The sequence below is a fragment of the Grammomys surdaster genome, unplaced genomic scaffold, assembly GCF_004785775.1.
Source record: "Grammomys surdaster isolate TR1022 unplaced genomic scaffold, NIH_TR_1.0 126660, whole genome shotgun sequence".
Classification (NCBI taxonomy): Eukaryota; Metazoa; Chordata; class Mammalia; order Rodentia; family Muridae; genus Grammomys; species Grammomys surdaster.
In genome coordinates, this window is record NW_021621449.1 from 3,690,302 (window position 1) to 3,717,761 (window position 27,460).

Sequence of the window (27,460 nt, forward strand, 5' to 3'; positions counted from 1 at the left end):
GTGTGTGTGTGTGTGTGTGTGTGTGTGTGTGTGTGTGTGTGTGTGTGAATGCGGGCATGCTTGCAACAGCAGGGTGAAGAGACAACAGAGTATGAGAATATATTTGATAGGTAGCTATCTGACAGAATTAATATCCAGGATACATGAATAACTCAAATAATTAAACATCAAAAAGCAAATCATACAGGCAATATATGAGCAATACATGAACAATAAATACATGAGAATATGTTCAACATCCTGCACCATTAGACAAATGAAAATCAAATTAGCACTGAGAAGCCTGGCATGGTGGGGCTCTCTCTCTGTCCCTGTCTCTCTCTGTCCCTGTCTCTCTCTGTCTCTCTTTCTCCTCTCTCTCTCTCTTTGTATGACAAAACGTCTACAATTTCATTAGAAAATTTCAGCTTCTTGTGAAGGGTGTGAAATTTAAAAATAGGAATGAATTTTGATCAACCCTAGCAACCTTACAAGATAGTTCAAAAAGGATTCTAAGTAGGTTCTAAGAGTTACATGTAGCTCTTACAGAAGAGATTTTTACTTCTCTATAAGCTTTTTCTTGAAATTCAGTTATTGTCATTTCCTTATGTGTGTGTGTGGATGTTGTGCTTGCACACGTCTGTGCACATGGTGCAGTATCTGCTAAAGTCAGAAGAGGGCATCAGACCTCCTGAACCTGGAGTTACACTGGTTGTTAGCTGCCATGTCAGCACTAGGAATAAACAAACCAGTGTCCTCTGAAAAAGCAGTCCATGCTCTTAATTGTTGACCCATCTTTCCAGTCCCTGAAATTATTTATCTTGTCATCTTACTTAGAGTCATTCTAAAGCAATATAAATAAATAAACAAACAAAAAATAAAGAACTTAATAAAATGACCATTTTCTAGTTAAATTAATACTAACAAGGACTGTGTAATGTTATGGAGTTCTTCAAGATTTTACGAAATGCATAAAAATTACAAATGTCATCATATGTTTTTTGTCTAAGAACAATGAATGCAGTACCTTTTATGAGAGGCGTAGCTCACTGGAAAGTTTTAGAACTACTTCAACAAGTGGGTGTCACTTGCTGACTTCAAGATAAGAACGTGGCTCTTTCTTAAATGAGCATATGGCATTAATACCTTGGTAGTGAAGAAAAGAACACACTGGAGAAAAAGCAAGCAAATCTGTACTAGAGAATACTTATCTAAGTAAGAAGGTCTGACTGTAAGGGGCCTGGTATTCAGTCTTATTGCTGCTATTGAAAAAGAAGTACAAGAAGGAAGTCAAAGTAGCTTTCTTAGTACTGTCTTGTTTGTTTCTCTCACAGCCACTCTGAAACTGAGGCAGGTGACATTCCACAGATGAGGACATTCTGTTGGACAGAAAAAACTGCAGATCAGTTTTGTCTCTGATTCTTGGGATAGTATTTGGTGCATTTAAAACAGCATGTTCTCAAAGGAGCACTGAAACAGGCTGTCTGCCTCACTTCTTGTAAATTGTTGCACTTGATTTTTCACTAAACCTTTATTTTATTAGCCAATAAATGCATTTACTTATTTATTATTGTGTTGATGGTATACACATGTCCATGTGCATAGAGTCCTCCTCTATGGCTCCATCCTCTGGTCTCTTAAGACAACATATCTCTAAAGACAACATTGAACTCTGAATTTGGCATTTTTTTAAAGATATGCTGGTGACCAGCAGGTCCTACCACAATCCTCCTGTCCCCAATTCTGCACTCTTCTAGCACTCCTCCAGGTTCAGGGGCCCACTGTCATGACATTTTACATTCGGTGCTGAGGATCTGAGCTCAAGTTCTTATGAACCATCTCTTTCAGCCTTTCGAGAAATCTTTTTAAATTTAACACTGAATTTCCAGGTAAGATGGAACTGGTGACCTGTTCTTGGTGTCTGGGACAGTGCCTAAGAGGTGAGACTTGTGCATGTGCATTCTCTCATAAAGATCAATCTTCCCACACTACATTTCTACTGTAAAACTGTGTGTGTGTAGCTTATGGTTATTGCTAGTGTTGTTTTTAGCTTATGAAAAATTATGTATACTTAAGATCTGAGTGTGATGGGACATACCTATAATCCAGGACTCACTCAGGAGATAGGGACAGACGTATCATAAATTAAACCAGCTTGGACTTCATCTTGGGCATAGACAGACCCTTTGTCCAAAAGCCAAACTTGTAAGCCAAACAACCAAACCAGACTGAAACAGCGACTCCACAAACATCAGCATAGACAGCTGACACAAATTCAACAATTACAAAAGTGGACACTACATTTAAAGGTATTATAAAGTGCCAATGTCACATGATCAATTTTAATTCATGAATGAAACAATTTTGAATTAACTTCAAATATATGTACTTACTTTTCTATTTACTTAAGAGAGAAGCAACAAGTGTATTGCATACTGGCTTGCCTGCTAGTCCTGCAAATGGTAGAGAAACTTCTACACCACAGTGTTTAATACACACACACACATCACTTCCCCACTGCCACCATGTTTCTCTCCATTAAACCCACAATAAGAGCTTGCTTGAATGTGCTCTTCTCACCTAGGTTGATCTGTACCAATCTGTCTGCAACTATACCTGCCCACCTCTAGCACCCTCTGTATCATTTCCAAGCTCTCACTAGAAACACATCCTACATGGAGCCTGTGACCACTATTTACACAATAGCTTACCAAATAATGCAGCTATGATACAACCAAACATTTCTCAGATGACTTAGAAGATTTTGTCTCTTCTACAATGATGTGCTCATGATAGCATGCCTGGTTTGTGTTATCTGCTTCACCAATTGCCTATTCCCCAAACCATAAGTACATTACCACAACCCAGAGGGCCATGTTGGGGTTTTATCTTCTGGAGGGAAGCCTGCATTTGTTAACTCTTCTGATGAATGTTTTTGACTCCCTTTTGTTGTACATTACGAACCTTCACTATGTGTGGGTGCCTGGCTTCTTCTTCCTCCTGTTATTAGGTGTAACAGTTCACACATGTTGTAACTGGCCTTTCCTGTTCAGGATACAGAATGGATTCTCCTGCCCACAATCACTTGCCTTATAATTTCTTGTATCTGTTATTTAATTTTCCAAAAACAAAACAATAAATATCTATACTGGAAATATGTATGTAGTCTTCATTTAAGAAAATAGTACATATTTTAATGTACATAATCATAATTATTTGCTCACTGAGATCCATTGAAAACAGATGACATCTATAACATTTTTTATGTTTTATGACATACAAATTATTCCCTCTTTGAATAATTGTGAATACAGTGTGAGCCTTATACATCCAAATAACAATCAAATAGTTCATTGTCATAATGAAATAAATTATTTTTGTTACTGAAGTTAAATTTATTTTTGGAGTCCTGTCAAGATGGACATTTTGCCTTTTACCATTTATAACTTTTTCTTAGCATAGAATCTCAGATTTCCAGTTTTATCTGATTTTGTTGCTGCTTCCCCCCTTGACAAACTTGCTTTCTGTCATCTTAGAAAATTATAGAATTTAGACAACAGGCCCACCACTTTGCTAATTTTGACACAAGGATAATACAAAACAAGAACTATGATCTTTCTTTCTCCAAACCTACAATGATGCTAAGAAAAAAAAATCAGGAAAAGTGTGTTATATGCTGTACAATATACTTTAAGAAACATTTCTCTATCTATGTTAATAGAGTTCAGCCACAACAACAGTGTTATAGATGCATGGTATATGTTTATTATCAAGATTATATGGAGGCTGCATGAGCAAGGTCCCTTTGTGGTGGGAACCCTTTTCCAAGCTTGGAGAAGGCTGCTTTCCTGCTGTGTCCCAGTGTTCTAGAAGGGGTTGGGGAATGAAAGAAGAAGGAGTAAGGAGAGGGAAGAGGAGATAAAGGAATAGGGAAGGGGAAGAAGAGAGAGGACAGAAGAGAGAGGAGAGAAGAGAGAAGGGAGTAGGGCAAGAGGAGACAGAGTTCGAAGGATGCAAATTTTATCAGAAGGACTCCTCTCTTACAAACTCCACTTACTCTAACAACCTCCTTGGGTTCTACCTTTAAACTCCAACAGAAGTGTTTATGGAGTCAACAAATAAAGTTTGGAGGAACACAAATATCCATTCTTTAATAATCCTATAGGTGGAGCCAGAGAAAATGTTGAAACCAGTGGTGTCATCAACCTCTTCCTCGGTTCTAATGCAAAGGATTTCTATGTTAAAAGCTTTGTTCATTGTCATCCTTGACACATCTCATTGAATTAGAGAACTTTCTAAGCCTTATTTTACCTCAAACTACCTTGGAAAACATGACATACGAGTAGCAAAAACACATTGAGAAATCTTACATGACACACTTCTGGAAATTTCCACTGACTGTTTTGGGGTTGCTTTCTCAATTTCCTTTTCCTCTTTGCTCCATCTGTTGGAGTGCATTAGAAGAAACTCTGTTTTTAAGATTTATTCTATTTCACTTGGCCCTCTTGTACTGAATACTTACTGATCTTACCAGAATAAGTCAGATGTATTGATGTTCAATCTTAAATGTTTCTGAAGAGACATCTGTGATGGAAATAAACGCTCTGGACAAGAAGTTAAGAGGACCCCGGAATCATCTGACACACATAATGTGGCAGGAAGAATCCCAAATGAAATGTGAGTCTCTCTCCCCTATCTATCTACCTATCTATCTGTCTGTCTGTCAGTCTGTCTGTCTGCCTGCCTGTCTATCTACCTACCTACCTCCTATCTATCTATCTATCTATCTATCTATCTATCTATCTCTATCCATCCACTTTCATTCCTCATTCTTTCTTTCTCTTCTACCCTTCCCTTCTTGCCCTGATCCTCCTCTCCCTTTTCATTTTCTTCTTCTTCCCCTTAACTCTTCCTTCTTCAAGATAAAGTCTTGTTACATAGCACAGGCTGGTCTTGAATTTTCTGTGTAGCCTGTAATTGCTTCAAACTTGACCTTCTTTCCTCCAACTTCTGAGTGCTGAGTTGACAGTTGATATGTGATCATATTCCGCCCTTTTTCACATTTAACTAGTTGAAGTATTTATGACTATGATTTTAAATGTGAATTGATGACAGTGTAAAGATTTAAGATGAGAGGGATGAGAACACAATGAGAAGACAAAGGACATGGTTGGATCCTGGTAAGTTGTATAACAGATTCCAAGACCAAGGAAAGGAGATACTAAAATCAGATAGAAGCAAAAGGGGAGATAAAGTGTATTTTTAAAAGAAACAAGATAAAAAGAAAAGGTGAATTAAATACTTTGGAAGATTCATTTGACAGGAAGGGAGAGAAATAATATATAGAAAGCATAGACATAGGCTCATAGTATGCCAGAGACTCTATGAGGTTTCCTGAATGATTTAAAGGATGTTACTGGATCTGCACTGTGAGACTGTTAAATAATACTTTGTTATAGTGACTATATTACATTATTGTAAGCAAGCTATTGATACATCTTCTGGATATGGCATGGCCATTGCAGCCATGAACTCCCAGCAGTTATGGTCACTTGTAAAAGACTTGGTGTAAGATTAAACCAACAAGATCAGTCAATATTCCAGCAGACAGCACTTAGTGAACTCATTGGATTACAGAGACAAAGCAGCAAAGGAGATAACATGAAAGGAGAAGTGGGAGTGTGTAGGGGATGCCGAGGGGATGGGAGAAGGAGAGTGAGATGGGGGCGGGACCTATGGATGATCAAGATAAAGTGCTTAGATATATGAAATTGTCAAAGAATAAATATTCTAAATATTTATTCTAGTAATAAATATATTGGAAAATATTAAATTATGCTTATAATTTAAATTTTGCTTAATCTCATCAATCTACTAGGGCTAATTTTTCCAGGACCATGCTGTATCAAAAAACCTGGTTGTCTTTTGGTTTTGTTTTGCTTTGTTTCTTTGTTTGGTTGCTTGGTTGTATGTGTATGTATGTGTGTGTGTTTTGCTTGTTTGTTTTGTGTTATTATTTTGTGCTGGGGATTAGAAACAGTGTCTACCACATGCTAGAGACTTAAGTGCTCCACCCTGAGCTATACACACCCAGCCTTTTTTTTTAATTTCTTCACAGGTTATCACTATGTTCCCTAGGCTAGACTTGAAATCCCTCTGTAATCTTCCCTCACCTGAGTAGTTGGTATTGCATTCCTCTTGTACCATACCTGGCTGAAAAAATAGTGCAAGAAGTATCTTTTTATAGAAATAAATGGAGTTATTTCTGGGTCATGGAGTTTTAGACTAAATCTCGTACAGCAAATGTAGTGCATTTAAAAATATGTAAATGCTGGGCCAGTGAGGTGGCTCAGTAGGTGAAGGCACCTGCTATCAAGCCTGAGGACCCACACAGTGGAGGGACAGAACAAACTCCCACAAGCTTTCTTCTTACTTCTATACGTGCACCATGGCACATGCACACACACACACACACACACACACATACACACACAAATACATACATACATACATACATACATACATACATACATACATACATAGTTAAGAATGAATAAATGCTGCTCATTGATGCTTCTCAGGGTTTATTTTTCCTTCCTACTCTCAGCAACACAGCCATCTCTCTCTTTGAGTTCTTTCTGTCAGCCATGCCAACACTGCATGCTTTCAATATGCTTTCTGAATAGGTATGAAAAATCGTGCCACAATATTTTAGTTCATAGTTCCTGGATGGTGAGTACTTTCATTTGTTTGATGATCACTTATAATTTCAGCAGATTAAATTTGCTGCTCAGTAAACCACCCCGTGGTCCCAGGGACTAGATCACCAAGCAAAGAGGGATCAAGGCTTCAGATACATATGTAGCAGAGAATGGCCTTGTTTGACATCAATGAGGGGGAAGGCCCTTGGTGCTGTGGAGGTTTGATGCCCCAGCGTAGGGAGATGCTGTAGTGGTTGGGTGGGAATAGGTGGGTGGGGGAACATCCTCATAGAGACAAAGGGGAGGGATAAAGGGATTGTGGAGGGGTAACTGGGAAGGGGGATCATTTGAGGTGTAAATGATAGGAATGATCACAAGAAATGTAAAAATAAATTATGCAATAAACTGAAAAAACTTACTGCTTATATTTTTGCTCAGTGTTTTAATTGATTTAAGAAATTACATGTCTTCAATAATGATATTACAAGAGCTTTCTTCACGCATGTTTGTGTGTGTGTGTGTATGTGTGTGTGTATTACACTATGTTATATAGAAGCTTTGATTTTGATAACATTTTATGTTCTGATGTTCTGCTTTATAAAAACAAGTTTATATTTTTCTTTGTTTCTATTTACTAGCAGGCTCTAACATTGGTTTCGTCACAGGAAATATTTAACTCTCCTGAATTCCTAAAATACTTTACAGACTCACATTTAGCCTGCTCCTTGATAATCTTGACTTCCCTCATCTATGGCAGAGAGGAGACTAACCAGTTTTCCTTTTTGTTTTAGCAAAAGGTGCCCGACATCCCCAGCTGATACCTTGGGTCTTCGCTGTTGTTTCCATCTCACTCCTCAGTGCTTGCTTTATCTCAACTTGTCTGGGTAAGCCTCTAGCCAGAGTGAAGCTCCTTTTGAATAATCTCCCCCAAGAATTTCCAACACGTGTTCCCGAAGCTTTCCACTCAGCTTACCCACATACAACACATTCGCTGTCTTAGGCTTACTATCAGAGCTCTGCATTTAATTTTTTTTAAACTCTGTATGATACTGCTCTGTTTGCTTCCAAAATAATCACTTTGCTGAGGTATAACTGACATATAAAAGTCCTAAGCACTAAGTGTGTCCACATCAAGATTGAGAACAAATATCTATACATAGAGCCAATGCCACCACTAGTGTCATAGAAACTCTCATTCTTTCTGACATCAAGCTATAAGATGAGATAATTAGTATGTTACAAGCCTAAGACAAATAGGCTGGAGGAAAGAATAAACAGTGGCAGCATAGACTGAACATGTAATTCCTAATCTAATATTGAGGGAGATGTTGCAGAGTTATGGGGAAAGGAGTATTTTGTTGAATCAATGTTGTAGACTTTGATTAATTTCATTTAATATATTTACTGATGGATTATATTTAGTAAATGAAATTGATTTAATAAATAACATCATACCATGTACAAACAACAACCTGATATAGTGAAAACAGAAATTTGTAAGATAGAATATTTGTACCGCATTGATGTGTGAAATGTATATTAATTTGTCAAAACAATTGGAAACATTCAGCAATATAAAAAATGGACAGTCTTAAGTAGGCACTACAGAAAAGGAAATACACACACACACACGTACACACACACACGCACACACAGTATCAACCTCCTTGGTTGATAGAGAAGTAAAACTGCAATTCACAATGAGTCACCATTGCAGAAACACCAAGGATGGTAGTGACTCAAAATACGTGTCTGATGACGAAGGTGCAGGAAATTTGGATCTGTGATGCTTACCTGCAGGAGGAAGCCCAAAGTAAATCTGTTAGGAAAGCTTTCCCAGGTACCCCATTTATCACACATGCGCACAAACACTGGCCATCCCACTCCGAGGCACACACAGCTTACAGAAATGTGTACTTACTGTCCTTAGGATGTAAGGTCAAAGATGCTCAGAGTAACACAGTTCACAGCAGCCTAACACTGGAAGCCACGGAAGTGCTAGAAGCCAAAGAGATCAGGGTATTTTATTCCATGAAGATAACAGGTCACTGTCCAGTTATGAAAATGGATGCAATATTGCTTCAGAAACAGTGCTGGGCATAAGACAGCACCAAAGGATAATGCAGGGCATCTGAGTCGATTCATAGAGAAGTCTAACAAAAGTCGTTCGGATTTGTGTAGTCTAAGATGAAGCAATGAAGCACAGCACAGGGTGAATATCCTGAAAGCCACAAAATGGAAGAACGAGTTGTGTTGGGGTATGATGGCTACCTGCGGTGTTGACAATATTCTATTTTCTGAACTGGGCAGTCTTTGCCAGGAGTGTTCACATTACACTAATATATTAGCCTGTATATTTATGGTTTTCTCTTTTACTGTTCAATATTTGATTATATTTCAAAGTAAAGATATTACTAAACTTGTGAAGTTCATAAAACTTGGTGCAACTAACCCAGGGTTTACCAAAATCCCCACTCTTATGCAAATTATGGAGAAAAAAACTGAAAACAGCATGCACCTAAAAGATTCCAAAAGTTCCAATGTAAATCATGGACAATATGATAATAAAATATTAGCTTTCATTGAATTTACCTGGGATCATGAAATGGCATAGGAAAGAAAGAGTATGGGGACCTTAACTGGGAGGGAAGGAGAAAGGTGGGGAGATCAGCCCACTTTTCTAAATTGGTGGCTACATAACAACAAAAAAAAACCCAACTCCTTTTCCTGACAATAGTGACTCATCATTTCTTTTTACGCTGGGAGAGAGGAGTTGTGGTGAAGCCATCAGGCTACCACACAAGGCTAACATGCATCCAAGAGGAGCCACAGCCTGGAGCTACAGGTAGGAGAAGATACCTCTTTTTTGCTTCCTTCCAGCCTTTGGAGAGCATCTATAGGAATGAGAATTGGCTGCAAGAATGAATATCAGTCAACTAGGACAGAGAAGTTTCTCATGACTGTAGTCAAATACTGCAACACATTATTGATGTGTGTGTGTGTGTGTGTGTGTGTGCGTGTGTGTGCCTGTGTGTCTGTGTATGATGCTAAGGATCAAATTCAAGACCTTGTGTTTGCTAGGCAATTGCTCCATATCAACAGAACTTGTTCTTAGAGACAGGTTCTCACTGTGTAGCCCAGGCTGTCCTGGAACTGGAGATGTTCTTGCCTCTGTCTCCTAAGAGCTTAGATTTCAGGCTTGTGCTATTATTCCTAGATTGTGGGTATTTTTGATATCTGAAATATAACAAGAACTTCATTCAATTTTTCCTTGATTCAGATATATCATGAGGACAGTTTCTTCTTGCTGAGATGCATGTGTCTTTACTTATATTTTGGAATTTATAAGGTTAGGAAGAATAGAGAAATGTTTGTGTTTTCTATAGTCTTTGCTTTTCTTACAAATAAAATAGCATACAAGAGGTTTTTTTTTTTATAGGAACATGTTGCTTAAGTTAATTTACCCCACCCCATCTTTCAATTCTTTTCTTTCTTTGATAAATATCAAACTCTGAACTTTCCACATTCTAGGAACGTGCTTTACCATTGAGTTGCACTGTTAATTTTGGAAATATTTTAAATATGAAAGCAAAATACATGTAGGGACACTGGGTATCTTCTGAGGTAATACTTGAAGTAAGATGACTGTGCACCTGTCACAAATTAAATGTTCCTTGGTAACTAACATCTATGTCAATTTTCACCTGAGGAGGTACCTGGACCTGCTGTCCTGTTAGCTGGATAGCCTTCCAGTCTAACTGTTACTTTCCACTCAGTGACAACCAGACTTGGTATGAGAGTGAGAGGAACTGCTCAGGGATGGGCAGTCATCTGGTGACCATCAACACTGAAGCAGAACAGGTACGCGTTAGCTTGGTTTATCTTGATGTTCTGATTTCATTCTATTGCTGTGACAAACACCACAACCAAAATAACTTTAAAGAGAGAAGAGTTTATTTCCGTTCACAACTTAAGAGTCCATCATTGAGGGAATTCAAGGCAGAGATTTGTGCAGGAACTTGAAACAGGAACTAAGGAGGAACACTGCTTTCTGACTCAATCAAAGACTTATACTTAGCTTAGTTTCTTTTCAGCTCAGGACCACCTGCAGGAGTTGTGCAGGCCACAGTAGGTGAGACCCTTCTACATCAATCAACAATAGACACAATTCCATACAGATGCACCCAGAAGCCAATCTAATTTAGATATCTGTCAACTAAGATTCCCTTCTCAGGTAATTCTAGGTTGTGTCAAGTAAACAGTTAAAGTTAACTAAGACCATCAGTTATTCGGTTGCTTTAAATCTCTTAATAGAGGAGAAATTTCTTGGGTCTCTAGTGTTGTTCCTTTATCTTTCTGACCAGCCTGGAAAGCCGTTTCTTCCTCTCCCACTTTTTCCTTTTCCCTCTTCCTTCAAATCAACTCATTGATTTTTTAACATGGCTTTTCCTAATACAAAGTCCAATATACATTATAGCATTCTGTACCCTCTCTCTAATAATAGAAAACACTACACACATGAGAAATTGTATAGTAAGATGCATATGTTCTTCCTTTTAAACTGAAAATAAGTACTTCTCTCATATAATTCATCACAACCACAGTTTCTCCTCACTCCACACCTCCTAGCTCCTTTCTTACAAGAACACCAAGCTAATAGCCATAACATATACACAGAGGATCTGGTGCAGACTCATCCAGGCCCTGCACATGAGTAGAAATGTAAATACTTTATGTGTTAGAAAATTGGTCAGTTGTTTTCTATATGGTCAATTGTTGATCTCTCTAGACTTTAAGGATGTGCCAGTTCTCCGAGAAACCTATCCTTTCCTACTCTGTACTTACTAGTCTATGAGACAGGCTCTGCTAGGGCTCTTTGAGCACAGTGGGGTGTGAGCATTTACTCCAGTAAGTTGCAGTTCTTTCAATGATTCCCACTTGATGGATGGCTCAGACCATACTTTCTTTTCTTTTATATTTCCAATTATCTGTGAAAAGTCAGACATAGAGTGGGACTCCTGAATATATAATTACATGAGTAGTTAGTTAATCTGGACTGAAATGGCTTCTTGGGAAATAGTTGTAACATGTGATATTAATTCTAAATTAATAAGTAAATTCAGCTTTTTAAGAGCTGAAATTGCTCTCTTCGTGTGATATATTTTCTATATGTGCCCCACCCAAGCTTCTCTTTTCTATTGGTCAACAGAATTTCTTTAGGGATCCTGTCTCCTTGACTGTCATCTGTAAGTTTTCCAACTCTTTAAATGAAATAGAATTTAATGAAATATACAATTAAAGGGTTTTTTCTTTTATCAAAAATAGATTCTTTGCTCATACAATATATCCTGATTACAATTTTCCCTCCCTCTACTCCTATCAGCTCCTCCCTGACTCCCCTTGCCCCTCCTCTAGATCAACTCCATTTAGGTCTCTTACTAGAAAAGAACAGGCTTCTAAGAGATGATAACCCACCACAACAAAATAAAATATAATAAGATGAAGCAAAAAGTATCACATTGAAGTTGGCATGGCAACCCAACAGGTGGAAAAGAGACCTAAAAGTAGGCAAGAGAGTGAGAGAGCTGCTAACTCTCAGAGTTAGGAGTCTAATAAAAATACTGAGCTAATAGTTATAATATATACACAGAGGTCCTGGTGTAAGCCCATGTAGGCCCTGTGCTTCAGTGCAAGCCCATGTAGTACTTGTGCTCATATGTGCCTTTGCAAAGACAATATCACTTAATTTTTACAGTGATCCTATGTAGCAGTGGAATTGTTAGGAGACTCAGGGTTTGGTGAGGTTAAATTTCCCTCTAGCACACTAAGCAGATTTGAAGACAGACTTGTCTGATACCATGATGTCTATGCTTAACCCGTGATCTCTTTGAACTCTTTCCTCCTTATCAGCCTAATGGACATTGCAAAAGTACATTTACTAAAAAAAAATGTATATTTTGTATGCAGAATTTTGTGACTCAGCTTTTGGATAAACGACTTTCCTATTTCCTGGGACTTACTGATGAGAATGTGGAAGGTCAATGGCTGTGGGTGGACAAGACGCCATTTAACCCAAGCGTGGTGTGAGTATATTGGTTGGGGATAGGGGCATTTATAGGCAAACATGAGAAGGATGGCAAGGAGAACTCATTTTAGAATAGGATACACCAATGTAAGTGCTCAGTGGAGTACCAACAGCTGGGCAGTCGCTGTATGCTGTGCTCCCATTGCAGAATAACCCTATGACTTTAGCACAGTGTTTATAAAAGAACAGACAACATGAGAATAATACAAACAAGGGTTTCTCAAGATTATCATTTAGATAAACAATATTGTAAAAGCTAAAATTAATTTTGAAAGAATTTTAACCTGCTAATGTTCTTTTCTGAAACCATCATGTTATAATAATATAATTCCATATTTATAATTTGAATTTTCCTAGAAGCCATGTTAAGAAAGTAAAAAGATGTTAGACATGGTGGCACACACATATAATCTTTGTATTTATGAGTTGGGATTGAGAGAGTTGGTAATTTGAGGCAACCCTGGACTACATAGGCAGTTCTATGGAGGACTTAGGTATGTATCAAGACAATGCTTTGAATAGAAAAACAACAAAACAGAAAACACACACACACAAACACACACATACACACATGCACATGCACACACACATGCACACACCAGAAGAACAAAAAAAGAACAACTGGTAAAACTTATGGTAATAATACACTAACTATCAATTATTAATAATGTTTTAACATAGTACATTCAGGTGCACTTAACATTCAAAGGACATCTCAGTATGGAGAAACCACATTTCCTCCTTTCTCTTTTAATATCAGTTTTTTCCCTCTGAGAATGTCATACAATGTGTTTTGCTCATTGTTTTCCTCTCCCACCCGACTTTGTGCCACTTTCATTTTTTCCACACATTTTGTGTTATCTGTATGTTCTTGGATATATGGTGGACGGTCTACAAGGAGCCACACTCTAAAAATTGACTCCCTCCCTCCCAGCAGTTGTCATTTCCCATGGCTAGGGATGGGACTTGGTGCCCACCTCCACTCTCCATGCTGGGATCTGATTTGCCTTGAGCTTGCATGTTAGTGCATGCTGCCACAGTCACTGTGAAATTGTGTGTGCAGCTGCCATGTTGTGTCTGGAGGACACTATTTCCTTGTAGTCACCCACCTCTTCTGGCTCTAACATTTTTTTCATCACGATCTCTGTGTTTCTAGGGGAGAGGATGTGATACAAATCTCTCATTTAAAGCTGAGCATTCTTTAGCCTCTCATTTATACCTTGACCAGTTGTGGATCTCCATGCTAATTTTTATCTGCTGCAAACAGAAGCTTCCATGATGAAGACTGAGGGATGCACCAGTCTATGAGTGTCATATTAAGTCATTAGGAGTTGGGTTAGTACACTGTCCGTTTATTAGACTAATAACGTAGATTCTCCCCTAGGACCTAGGATCTATACCACAAATTCTTGAGCTGGCAATGGTGTTAAATAAGAGGTTCATCTTGTGGTACAGGACTTAAATACAGTAAAGTTCATTACTCCTATAATGTTCATGTCACTACCATAATAGTGACATCTTGCCAGTGTGTGATAGCTTGCCAGACAGTTGTTATTATACCTTGCCAGGTGTACAGCTGGGTAAGGTTTACCTTGATAGCATTCACAGCACTTTCCAGCACTATGGAATCTAGTCAGTAGGGACAAAGCTTCCAAGCAGTACCAACTTTATTTCTGTGACTCAAGTATGTTGTTGACCATATGTCAAGTTCTGGAGTGTAACCACTAACATTGGTAATAGGTTGTAATATTTAGGAGTTTATTGAACCTCACTGGCCAAAAATTCCAAAGGAGGTGACTTGGCACCAGGCTTTTAATTTGTTAGCTTGAGGTATTTAAAGGGGTCAAAACATAGGGTAACTTCATTTTAAGTCTATCTATTTATATCTGTCTGTCTGTTTCTCTGTTTGTCCTTATGGGTTACTTCACTCAGAATGATTGCTCCCAGATCCATCCTGTAAATTTCATAATTTGATTTTTGTTGACAGCCAAACAATATTTCATTGTGTAAATATACCCCATTTCCGGTATCCGTTCATTAACTGTTGGACATCTAGGTTATTTCTATTTCTTTAGTTCCTTGTTAGTGTTTTAAAGTTTTCATTGTATGAGTCTTTCACTTGCTTCATTAGACTTATTCCAATTTCTTTGGTTAAAGAAATGAGGGCTATTGTGAATTGTATTGTCTCCCTGTTTTCTTTGTGTGTTTGCCATTGTATACAGGAAGACTACTGATTTTTATGTGTTAAGAAAGCTGCACAGTGCAAATGCTTACTAGCCACATATGGCTGGTGATTCTTGCAGTGCAGATTGTAGCTCTGTTTTGCCCACATGTCCTATTTGTTCTGTTTCTCTGGATTCTCCTGGAACAAAATCCTACCTCACAGTTCTGCTTCTCTTTCAGATTCTGGCAAGTTGGGGAACCCAATAACTTTATGGAAGAAGACTGTGTTGTCCTTGTTTATGACCAAGATAAATGGGTCTGGAATGACTTTCCTTGTCACTTTGAAGTGAGAGGGATTTGTAAATTACCTGGAACAACATTCAGTTAGAAGCCCTCAAAGTGATCCTTATGATGGGGATGGAGAAGATGAACCTATCAGACCCAGGGGAAGTGTCCATGCATCATAAAAATAGAGAACACACTGGGTTGTAGAGCACTGTCAACCATGAAGATGTTCTTCATTATTTTTGTTTAAATTTAATTCAACATACATAGCATGGTTTGTGCTCTCTCTCTTTCTCTCTCTCTCTCTCTCTCTCTCTCTCTCTCTCTCTCGGAGGTGCACACTAGTGTGTGCACACATGCTAATGCACACATATGTTAAGACAGTGAGGTTTTCTGTGGTGTTTTAGTAGAGAGAATGATCATCATTCCATGGGATTGAGTTTTTAATCATTGCTTCCTTGAGAGAATTTTAAGAATGTACTTTTCAGTTGGTATGTATGTGTTATGTATTTAATGAAAGGATTAGATAATATAATATTTTTCTCATTTTTCTCTTGCCCGAATTGTTATCTCTTAAAATTCAAACTTACAGCATGGTACTAATAAATCACACTCTATTCTTGTCTCATACATTACTTTGTGACCACAGATTCCATCTACTCTTCCCAACCTTCTCTACCACCTCTGTTACCCCTCCTCCATTTCCTTTCAGAATAGGGCAGGCCTCCCAGGGATAGCTACTGAATACAACATAACAAGTTACCATACACTACGCACAAACCCTCATAACAAGGCTGGATGAAGCAACCCAGCAGGAGAAAAAGGGTCCCATTTAAACCTAAACCACAGTTTAAATTTTTAACAGTTTTAGTGACTGATATTTTACTCCCACATTTGAATAGTTACTGAAGATCTCCCAGGAAAACAGTGTAAAATAGACTTCAGTGACGATATTGTACAGGTAGAAAAGAAGAATACAGACAATTTTCTTCTTTTTCTGTTCTAGCTGTTGGGTCAAAGCAGGTAGTCTCATGATGACCTACCATCATTGTAATGGGCTCTTTTCAACCCCCTTTTAGCTGAGCAAACAATGTCTTGAGAAGCGAAAGAACTCCCATTCTCATTGCTTGTTCACGGCAATCAGGACTATGGCTCACATCTCCATTTTCCTAGAGATGAACTCTGTCTCCTTTGTACTTGTAGGAAAGTTAATGGAGATAAGCTGACCTTTTTACTTGGCTAAGGACTCAATTTTCTTAGTTATTTGAAGTTCCACTCCATTGGCATTCTCATTTTGAATCATAAAGAGACCACATTTTAATTCATTTGTATAAACTGTTCTAATGTTTAAGAGCTGTACTATTGTCAAGAAAGGCACTGAATTAACAACCTACAATTATGATATTTGTACCATTAGTGGTTTAGTCGTGACTTTCCATGAGAAAACCTACTGGAGGCTATCGAGGTGGATCAGTGGTTATGATTGTTTGCTCCTCTTCCAGAGGACCTGAGTTTGGTTCCCAGTACCTACATCAGGTGGCTCATAGTGGCCTACAGCACCAACTCTGGGGTGTCTGACTCTTCTGGTCTACACAACACAAGTTCTTCTTCTACATATACAATACACACATGCACATAAACACATGCACACACACACACATACACACATGAGTGTATGTACATACATAAATAACTAAATAAAAACAAACATTTAAAAGAAAAGTACTGTTCTGGTTTCGCTTGAAATTTGATTTGCTAATATTTCCTACATCTGAGTTGAGAATTTTTCCAAGCGACAATGTGTTAACTTTTCTTCTTCTCCCCTATTTTGAAAGACAACAGCTACTTTGTAAGTTTGTTAATGATTTTTTTGGGTTAAGTGTAGAACATTAATGTTTGTTTCACTGTGACAGTGTGACATGTGTTTTGCATTTGTCCACATTAAAGTTGGTACGTTTAAAAGAAGTGTAACTAATTAACTTGACATTGGGTTGGACACACTAATTAAATCATAAAGCACAAGATAAGTTGAAATAATTTTATGCATTAATGGGATTTATATATTTAATATTACCCATTTTAATGTACAAACCATATACCTGTCTATGATGAAATCCAGTTGTCAATAAAGTATGACCCACCCTCCATAATTTCCTTTACTGTTTCTGCAACTCTGTCTGTAGTCTGTTTCTTGCTGCTAAGAATGATCATTCCCCCGAGCCTTTGCCATGCCTCAAGCTCCCAGCCTCCTATCGGGATGAAGGCAGCAGAGTCTTTCCATTTCCACATTTCATTGATTAAAAAATTAATACGTTTGTACATTGAGATGTAACAACAGACACGTTAATAAAAACACAAAGTAGTGGCAACGCATGAATGTAAACATACGTAGGAGGAGCTGCGAGCTCCCCCTGTCGCAGTAAATAACCTCCCACCCATGCGCGAACAAGGTCCTCGGTGCACTCAGTGGGTCACACACAGGAAGAAGACATGAGAATGGGAGAAGGACTAATTGGGAAGGATTCTAGAGGAGAGGAAGGGGAATGATAGGAGGAAAGAGAGACCTTGAAAATGGCTAAAATAATTATATAATTACATTATATATAAAATGATATATTGAACCACATATAATTATAAAAATATTATATAGTTATATAAACGTATGAAGCCATCAAACAGAAAAAAAGAGAAAGGAGAGAACAGAGGGAAGTCTCTCTTCCTTTAGGAAGTCTCATGCTCTAGTGCCTCTTTAGAGTAATTCCAACCGTCAGGTTTTGTTTCTGTGTTTTAAACATTTTTTCTTTAGAATTCTATAATGAGTACGGAATATCCGTGTGTAGAAAAATGAAACTAGACGTGTATCTCTCACTCTGCAAAAGTCAGTTCCAAATGGATCAGGGACTTCAACTTAAGACCTGACACTTGAAAACTGCTACAGCAGAAACTAAGTAGAATTTCGAGACATAGGCTGCTGCTCAAGGCATGCGTTCACACACCTGGACCTAGAGAAACTCCTTTAGAGTTTTTGTTTTCCCATCATTTATATCTGATGCTTAAAGTTTCAGGTAAGGGAAACTATATTTCTCACCACTAGATGTAAAGTCCATGGATAAATCCTTGAGGACAGATTCCTGTTCCCTGAAGCTGAGAGTGTCATCAGATAACACTTGAAACCTGTCCCAGGATTTTCCCTACTTTGCTGTAACAATTCTTCATTGTTTTCCTACCAATATATTTGAAATATGCCTGAATTGAATTCATGGGTTGGTGTTTTTATAATTGTTATACTAATTTTCATATAATTACTTCCATGTAGGGATGTTATCTGAGGGCAATCTGAATTCATGTATCTAAGAGGATAGATTACAAGAAAAAGACATACATGAACATATTTAGTTTCACACCACACATAGTTATCAGAAATAAAGAAATGGAAATCTATGTTTTGTTAAGTCTGAAAAAGAGGGGGGTGTTAAAATGTGCATTTTAGGAAATAAAATGCACACTACTGCTAATAAAGTAAGGGAACTTTTAAGGCCTGCAAGTCTTCTTAAAGGGGTAGAGCCCTTGAAACCTGAGAGTCTAGAAAGGGTAAGGGGGAGGCCTCAGGATTATGGCTTCATTTAGGGAAGGTAGGTATGACCACCCTGGTTTTGCTACTTTCTGAGGTGTTATATTGTGAAACAGTACTTCTTTCACCAATCAAAATTCACATATGGTTTTCTGGAATGATATTTAATGTTCATGCTAAGTATTTCTCTAACTGGAAAGCTTTTCACTCATACATCTTTAAATTCCATAGAAAATTTTCATAATGAGTGTGAATAATTTTAAGGAAAATTAGTAAAGTGACTATTCTATAAAAAATTTGGGCCGTGAATGTTGTATTTAAATTCTAATGGTGTCTTTACTGAGGAATATGTCATTGAGAATATGAATGGTTTATTAGTCCATTTTGTGACTAAATTTGTTTTTCTATAACCTCATGTACAAAACACTACATTTTTAAAGTTTCAATTAGATGACTCCCTCATCTCCAATTTTCTGACTAGGAAATTTATGTTAAGATAAATTAAACTTTTCCCTGCCCAAGCTAGTTTTGGCTCATGTTTCATCACAGCAATGGAAAAGTGGAAACACCCAAAAGGTTCTCTATCATGATCACATCAACTTCATCTTTGAGATAGAGGGATGTCACAATATATACAAATCAATGAATGTAGTCAACCACATAAATTAACCTAAAGACAGAAACCACATGGTCTTTGTGGTTTCTTTGTACGCCCTTTGATGGAATCCAGAGTCTTTTATGATGAAACTCCTAGAGATTCTACGGACACAGGGGACATATCTTAATATAATAAAGGCAACAACAACAAAACAAATTCCAGCGTGAATGGCATAGAGCTCATGACATTCCATCCCCAGCTGAGGACTGTCAGTTGGCAATTGTCGGGTGTGGAGCAGGCAGAGTGTGGGATGTGGTTGCCGAGAGGCTGTCTATGTTCCATAGAAAGCCTTATACCCAAGTGCATTCAGGAAGCACTGAGTGGACACAGCAGGTTTAAAACAAAAAGCAGCACATGAAATTGGGATGGAAAAGCAATGAGGCAGTTAGGAGCAGGTTGTAGTGAGGAAAGTAAGAATGGGTTCATTAAAAGTGAATTATATAAATGCATGACATTTTCAAACAAAAATAATTTTAAAAAAAGAAAAGTCAAATGTATGGTTGTAATATTTCTTTGTGTTTAAAAGAAGGCTATCAGTTTCAAAATCAGATTGTTAAAATGTTTAATGGAAATGCCTGTCAAGAATGCTAAAATATTGAATTAATTTATTTAGTTTAATTTCCCTACTCAAGGATACATGTTTATTACAATGTGTGAATGCTGCTGAAGGTTTCTGAAAGAAACATGGTCTATACTGACCGAATATCATGCAATAAATGTAAAGCCCTGAGACAGAAAAATGTGAACCTGAATTTTTAAAGGATAATTTCACTTTGAACTCTGGTTCTACTTGAGCAGTAAGTACAAATATAGGTGAAATCCAGTTGATAGAAGAGAACACAGAGAAAATAGGGGTCCAGGAAGAGTGGACTAGACCACAGTCTGTTAGGAGGTGAAGTTTGACTGGCCTTTCCATATGGAGATGCGCTGAAGGCCATCCCTTTCTCCCAAGCAGCAGGTAAGTTTCAAGACTCAAAGATGCATCTTCCTCACTGTTGGAGAACACAGAAGTGTTATATGCATCCATGGCATGAAGAGATAAATTAGAACCAAGGATACAGAAAGAAGAGGATGACGAGCATTCAAAGTCTCCTTCTACAGACAACTTCTTTGCTGGACTGGGTACATGCTCTCTACCTGTCCCTTAATATCAATTCTCATGACCAAGACAGATATGAAAAGGAGAGTTCCTTTTCTTTTGCTGCAATAGAGAATTGCTTTGTACGGTCTGAACAGAGTACTTGCAGGTTATGGTGAGAAATCAAACAGTATCGTGGCTTTTTAGCAATGGTAACAAGTCATTTTACTTATATCAGGGTAACACATACATGTGCAGCCCTTCTGATGCCTGATGGACATTTTCTCGTGTTGGATTTTGGATGTTGTTACATTCACTCTTCTTCTTCCTCATGCATGTAAACCATGTCCTTTTATATTCCTTTGCACTTAGCACAAAGGACTTATTTCTGGCATCTCACAAATCCAAGGCATACTGTAGAAACAGGGTATATCATTCCAGTTCTTTCTGGAGTTTGAAGAGTCCCTTATGGTGGCACAGTCCTCCACTAAAACTATATTGTTGGGCTCCCCAGCATCCCAGAAGCTGTGAAGGGAAAACGCAGGAGATCTTAAATCTGAGAAACAGAAAGCTTAGTAAACAACTTACATATTTGTAACTTAACTATAATTTTGGGAGATTGGAATTATAATCTTCATTTTCCCAGTGAAGAAAACCCATTTGCCTATGTCATCAGCTGGTGGGACCTTACTGGATTTCTATGCTGTCATGTAGATCCATGGATTTGAACCCACAAAATGTCATCATGGTGAGGACTGATGACCTGGCAGATGTGCTGCCTCTGCCCTTCCACCTCACGCCACTTTCACTTTCTGTGCTGTGCTAGAGTCTGTGTTTTCCTGAGGAATCCTTCCTGTACAGTTTTCTGGTTTCAGGGCAGCCAAGCCCCTGAATTCACAGCTGCTGCATTATTGAAATGTGTAATTTCAGCAAAGAGAAATAATGAAAACCAACTGCAAACACTAAAATGTGGTATAAGAGAAGAGAGGGAGGGACCTGGATGGGAAAGGGGACAGGGAGGGGAAGAAGGGAACATGAGCAGGTATTAGGTGTGTGTGGGGGAACAGGACTGAAGCCCTGAGGGCCAGCAGAAAGAATGGAAACAGGCAACCTTGGGAAGAGGTGGAAAGACCCGTCAGAATGCACCAGAGACCTGGGAGGTGAGAGACTCTCAGGACTCAAAGGGAGGGACATTAGATGAAATTCCCTACAGCAGGGGAGAGGGAACTTGTAGAGCCCACCTCCAGCAGAAAGACAAGGCATCATGTGAGGGATGGCTTGCCATCCCATAGTCAAAAACTCTGACCCAGAATTGTTCCTGTCTGAAAGAACTGCAAGGACAAAATGGAGAACACGCTGAGGAAAAGGAGGTTTAGCAATAGGTTCAAATTGGGATCCAGCTCAAGGGGAAGCCCCCAAGGCCTGACACTATTACTCAGGCTATGATGTGCTCACAAAAATGGGCCTATCATGACTACCCTCTGAAAGACCCAACAAGCAGCTGAAAGAGTCAGGTGCAGAGATTTATACCCAACCGATGGACAGAAGTTGCTGACCCCTGTAGTTGAATTAGGGAAAAGCTGGAAGAACCTGAGGAGGAGGTAACCCTGTAGAAAGAACAGCAGTCTCAACGAACCTGGACCTCCAAAATCTCTCAGACAATGGGCCACCAACCAGGCAGCTTACACCAGCTGATATGAGGTCCCCAACACATATACAGCAGAAGACTGCCGGGTTAGGTTCAGTCAGAGAAGATGCACCTAACCCTGCAGAGACTGGAGGCCCCAGGAAGTGGGGAGGTCTGGTAGAATGGGGTGTGGGGTGGGTGGGAATGTCCTCTTGAAGACCAGGTTGGGGGAGGAGGTATGGAATGTGGAACAATCAGAGGGTGGACCAGGAGGGCAATAAAATCTGAACTGTTAAAAAAAAAAAAAGATTACATAACATTAAAAAAAGAAAAAGAGTTAAAAAAACAAATATTCCGTCTTTTCCAAGTTACTATTTTCCCATTATTTCCATTTTAGGGCATAATATTCCATTTTACCCTTTAAAACCATCTGCACTGTAAGTCAATGATGCTTCAGTTCCTTATCATTTTCAGCTAATATTTCTCTTTCATTTTTTTGGCAATCCTAGGGAATGGGAAAGTTAGGAGCCTGTACCTCCCAGTTCCATCTTACTGCATCCAGTGTCACCAGTGATGGACCTGAACTTGCATCACTGTAACAAAAGCCAACCTGAGCATTTCCCTCAGTATGCTCTCACTTTGGGACTGTGTAATGAGACAATATTCCTGCAGAAGAGGACTTACCTCAGGGACTCTGTGAAAGGTGTATCATCCACCCATCGCCACTGACCCTCCACCACCTGGTCTGTTAGTCCAATATAAAACTCTTTCCTTTTAGGTTTTGTGCGAAAAAGGAATTCCTAAGGAAGACATATAAATTAATAACAATTATGATGATAAATATTAATAGATGAAATTAAGTATTTTCTGAAGAAATGTTAAACGTAATTAGTTTTTGGAAGAGGTGAAGCAGAATTGAGATTAGACCTGATAGAAAAGCATGCTTAAAACTGTAAGATTACTGAAGGCTATCTATTAATTTTTTTATGGTAAGAAACTACAAGTAACAAAATTCATAAATGAAGACCTTCTAAGTTCTAGGAGATTCTTGGTAATTCATTTAAAGTTTCTCTATTGTTCATGGCAACTGTATATGATGTATCTATTTATCATGAGAAATTAATCAGCCTGAAGACAACCTGTATTAGATGTTTGCCTTCATTAATATAAAATGTCCTTCAACAAGATATTATTCTAGAGTTAGCTTCTTGCCCCTCCCCCCATTCCAGTTAATATGGGCACTTCTCATTTAAATTAGCATTTTAAAGGCTGCAGTAATGCTGAGACACAATGTAAGTCATGCAGAGAGACAGTGACAGGAGCACATTTCAGCACACATCATTGGCAACAAACAGTTGCAGCTCAAGCATCACAGGTTCTGGTGAACATATCTGTGGACTTGGTATCAGCACAGCAGAGCCTGTTGACCAATTACCTGCTCTTCCTGTGTGTTAATAACCACCAGGTGAGCCCCCATGTCTGAGCAATTCTTTAAACTTGATGACCAGCTCAAGGTTGTCGTAGAGAAAAAGTAACAACTAGATTGAAAATGTTTCCAGTTCAAAGGACAGCAATTCTTGACTGAACCTAGGAGGAGAAAGACTTCAGACAATGCCCAGAAAACTTTGCTGCTGATTCTGTGTGTTGAAGATGATTATACCTGGTGCTTCACTGTAGCAGGAAAGCTCCTTGATAGTTTCATGTGGCTGTAACTTCTTCTGTCCATAAATTTGAAAACTGCGATATGTCACTGTAAGAGGAAAGGGAAGCGGTTAGTGCTTTGCATCCTTTCCAGTGCTGAAACCCTCACCCACTGGTTTTGTGCTCATAACAAAACAGTCGAGAGTGGTTGCAATGTTTCCTCCCTATTCTCCCGTCCATACTGGAATGCCCTTCCTCAAAGAAAGAGTAATTCACATTTGATGGCTTCCCTAACTTAAAAAGAATAAGCTTTATTTCTGATACATGTTTGCAGTCCCTTCTGAACCATGTCTAACCATCTAAACCTTCCATCCATAAAGAAAATTGTTGTGCCCTTCATCCTGACCAGGCATCTCAGCTGCAGGCTAAAATTTCATACAGAAAGCCGACCTAATGATAGTGGTCTGAGAGGAAGAAATCCAGAGCTCTAAGGGAATGGAAAATATGCACTGCAAAAATATGTAGAGATGACTGAAATTCAGTTATAGTTGACTTTCTGGCTTAGGAAATAGCCTAGAGGTTGAGGATGGATAGAGTGAAAAGTGAAATAAAATGATGCTATACATCTGGTCAAAAGACCCACATCAGGGAACATCACAGGCCCTAACTGAACCTATGAATACTGCTGCTCAGCTAAATCAGTGGTTCTCAACCTGTGGGTCTCGACTCCTTTCATGGCTGCATACCAGATATCTTGAATATCAGCTATTTATTTTCATTACTGTTCATAACAGTATCCAAATTATAGTTGTTAAATAGCAACGAAGTCATCTTACACTTAGGAGTCACCACCACATGAGAAACTATTTTAAAGGGTCAGAGCATTAGGAAGGTTGAGAACCACTTAGCAGAATTAATGTGGGGCATGCAGACCTTTCCATGAGAGGAACTAGTATGGAACTGGAAAGGCAGAGCATAGTCAAATTCTGGAAATCTCAGACTTTGAAAGTGTTAGGAGTAGAACTAGCTCCTTCCCTGATTCCATGCCTGCTTCAGAGCATATAATCAGATGTCCCTCAATCAGGTGGTCAGTCACAGACCCAGCACCTTGAACACCTCTCCACGAAAATGTGGCATCTCAGTAGCGTTAGCTTTCAATGACCTTTACCTGCCCTAGATATTCTCATGCCCTTCCCCAAAACTATATAACCCTTGGTTCACCCTGAATCAGGTGTATACATTCAAACCCACCCCCGAAAAAAGAACTGCTAACAAGCTAAGATTGTCTCAGAGAGCTGCTTCATTAAAGATGTCAGAGAAGGCCTTCACTTAAAAGAGCCGTAACACTAAGATTCTTAGAGAACACAGACACACAGACACACACACACACACACACACACACACACACACACCACTTGATCCCAACCAAACAGGAATCCTGCTTCAATCGTTCAGCCCAGCCTGCAGTAGCAACTCACAGCACCAAGGGAAGAGGCAGACTGTGGACCCCATGCTTTCAGGACTTTGCCCTGCCCTGTCCAAGACAGTGTACCAGCATCAGGACTCCCTGAGTGGGAAGGTGAAACCCAGAAGCAGAAATTAATATAGTGTCAAGTTGATATTTATATATTTGTGTTTATATCCATAGATGGATAAACACAATTCAGCTTCCATCCGCAGAGCTTGTCATTCTGGTGACTGCAGAAGTGCAGGACCACACAAGGTGCTGAGAATAAATGACAGATAGTGTTCATCTCTAACTCAGCTATTAGTCACCCACTTTATGGCCCTGGGTACCCTGCAGAAGAGGGAAAGGATGTAAGAGCCTGAATATAAGGAGAATAGTTGTGAAATGTCATCTTCTGACAGGACACTCCTATAACAATCACAAACCAACAGTAGCTGTACTGGGTTTGCTAAAGAATGGGTCCACTCACTCTCAGACATGGTTGGAGGAGGGTACTTCCTCTGTTGGAGTATTTCCTATTGATAGATTCAGGGAGTGGGGAAATTGCTCCCCTTCAATTGTGTACTCTGAATGACCCTATCATCCTCTAACGGATGCCCTCCTCCAATGAATGCCCTCCTCCAATGGATGCCCTCCTCCAATGGATGCCCTCCTCCAGTGATCACACAGATGGCCTATGCTAAAGTAAACAGGTCACAAAACCAAACTAAATGTCATGAAAGGTGGGATTGATAGTCAAGGGAGAAACGTAAGAGAGGGTGTGAGAGAATGAGTAATCACAAAACATTATATACACGAATGAAACTGTTAAACAACAGAATTGGTCAAGAATAATAAAATACAGCACACACAAAACTTTGTAAAAACAAAAACAAACAGCCTCTTTGTAGGAAAAACGATGCACTAAGCAAGAATCTACTGTTAGTCTTTGCCAAGGAGAAACAGTGAATTTGATCTTCAGAACTCACCGACACATCTGGTGATGAAACAGACACTGAGAAACAGGATGGAGGCCCCAGCCATAGTCCAGGAGAGCACTTGGGAGTTTTTGAAGCATCTTTTCTCTGTAGGGAGAAAGATAAAATACACAGTGGATCTTCCCAAAGCAATATGCAGAAGAGATTTGAGTTGAGTCTATCTTTACTCATTCCTATTTTCATTGTCTATATCTTCTAGTCCCCAGGCTTGCCCATGCATCTCTGCCCTCTGGAGACTGATAGCCCTCACCCCCAGAGCTAACAATCCAGGAGAGTTGTGTGGAAGCATCTGCTTCCTGAGGCTGCTAGCCTGGAAACCACACATTAAGAAGCACTGAGCTTTACATTTCTACTTCCCCCATTTAAAATGCTTTTGAACTTTAAGGCCTCCCCTCTGTGCTTTCTCCCTTTCTTCTCATCTTATCTCACGTTCTCCCTTTGCCTTTCTAGTCTCTCTCCTGCTGGCCTCTTCTCAGCATCTCATTTTTAAACTTTTTGTAAATTAGACAAAATGTTGGCAGTGAAACAGAAGGTACTTCCTTATCCCCTGTATACATTTTACAGACAATTTGAATAAATTCTACAGAAGTGAAGGACTTGCTCAAAGACATTCAGAGTATCACAGAAGGTAGAAACAGTGACAGGCAGCCCCCCTTCCACCCCACTGCTAACAGTCCCTTCTCCTGGACTCCTCAGCAAGAGTTCTGACCTTTCCTTTCTTCTGTTTTGTTTCCACCTCACTACTTGCTTTTCCATCACCCTAGCCCTTAGCAAACTTCGAATAAGAGAGCCAAGCAAGCAAAAGAAGACTTGCAGGTTGTACCTGTGTGGTGGGATGCAGGCGATTTGATTGAATTCATTCTTTTTCCCCCCACCTTTCTTCCCTTTCCTTCTCTTCTCAGTTTAGAAAGAGCCCCTGCAAAGTGAGTCGTTTGCCTTCTTTTTAAAAGTTCAAGCCTAACAGACCCGGATAGCACAGAATGTCAACGAGCTCTATAGATGTGCAATTAAGTCAGAATTTCCTCTCTTGCACAAGGACAGGGAGTTTATTGGATACCACGCCACTTCTCACTCCAGACCACAAAAGAGGAAATGGTGAGGTATATGATAAACACTAAGAGAAATGGCAGAGAGGTCCGAAAAAAATCTGTGTTATTTTGGTTTGTAGACGCCTTACTTTTCTCAAAGTCTAACTTGGTCCCAATTTTTCTTTGGTATTATGTGCCT

The 27,460-nt window shown here is 39.0% G+C and overlaps 2 protein-coding genes across 2 annotated transcripts; one reads left to right on the forward strand and one right to left on the reverse strand.

Moving 5' to 3' along the window:
- Nucleotides 1-4,487: 4,487 nt before the first annotated feature.
- Clec4d (C-type lectin domain family 4 member D) lies at nt 4,488-15,368 on the forward strand. The gene is made up of 6 exons (XM_028761090.1): nt 4,488-4,656; nt 7,472-7,564; nt 9,418-9,525; nt 10,390-10,541; nt 12,648-12,763; nt 15,169-15,368. Exons 1-6 carry the CDS (start codon nt 4,569-4,571, stop codon nt 15,314-15,316), a joined length of 705 nt encoding a protein of 234 aa, XP_028616923.1. The 5' UTR covers nt 4,488-4,568; the 3' UTR covers nt 15,317-15,368.
- A 3,722-nt stretch (nt 15,369-19,090) lies between these two features.
- On the reverse strand, nt 19,091-27,194 carry Clec4e (C-type lectin domain family 4 member E). Its single transcript, XM_028761091.1, has 6 exons — nt 27,057-27,194; nt 26,225-26,320; nt 23,808-23,897; nt 23,583-23,734; nt 22,832-22,947; nt 19,091-21,045 (listed from the first exon to the last, which is right to left on the reverse strand). Exons 1-6 carry the CDS (start codon nt 27,091-27,093, stop codon nt 20,889-20,891), a joined length of 648 nt encoding a protein of 215 aa, XP_028616924.1. The 5' UTR covers nt 27,094-27,194; the 3' UTR covers nt 19,091-20,888.
- Between the last annotated feature and the right edge of the window lie 266 nt (nt 27,195-27,460).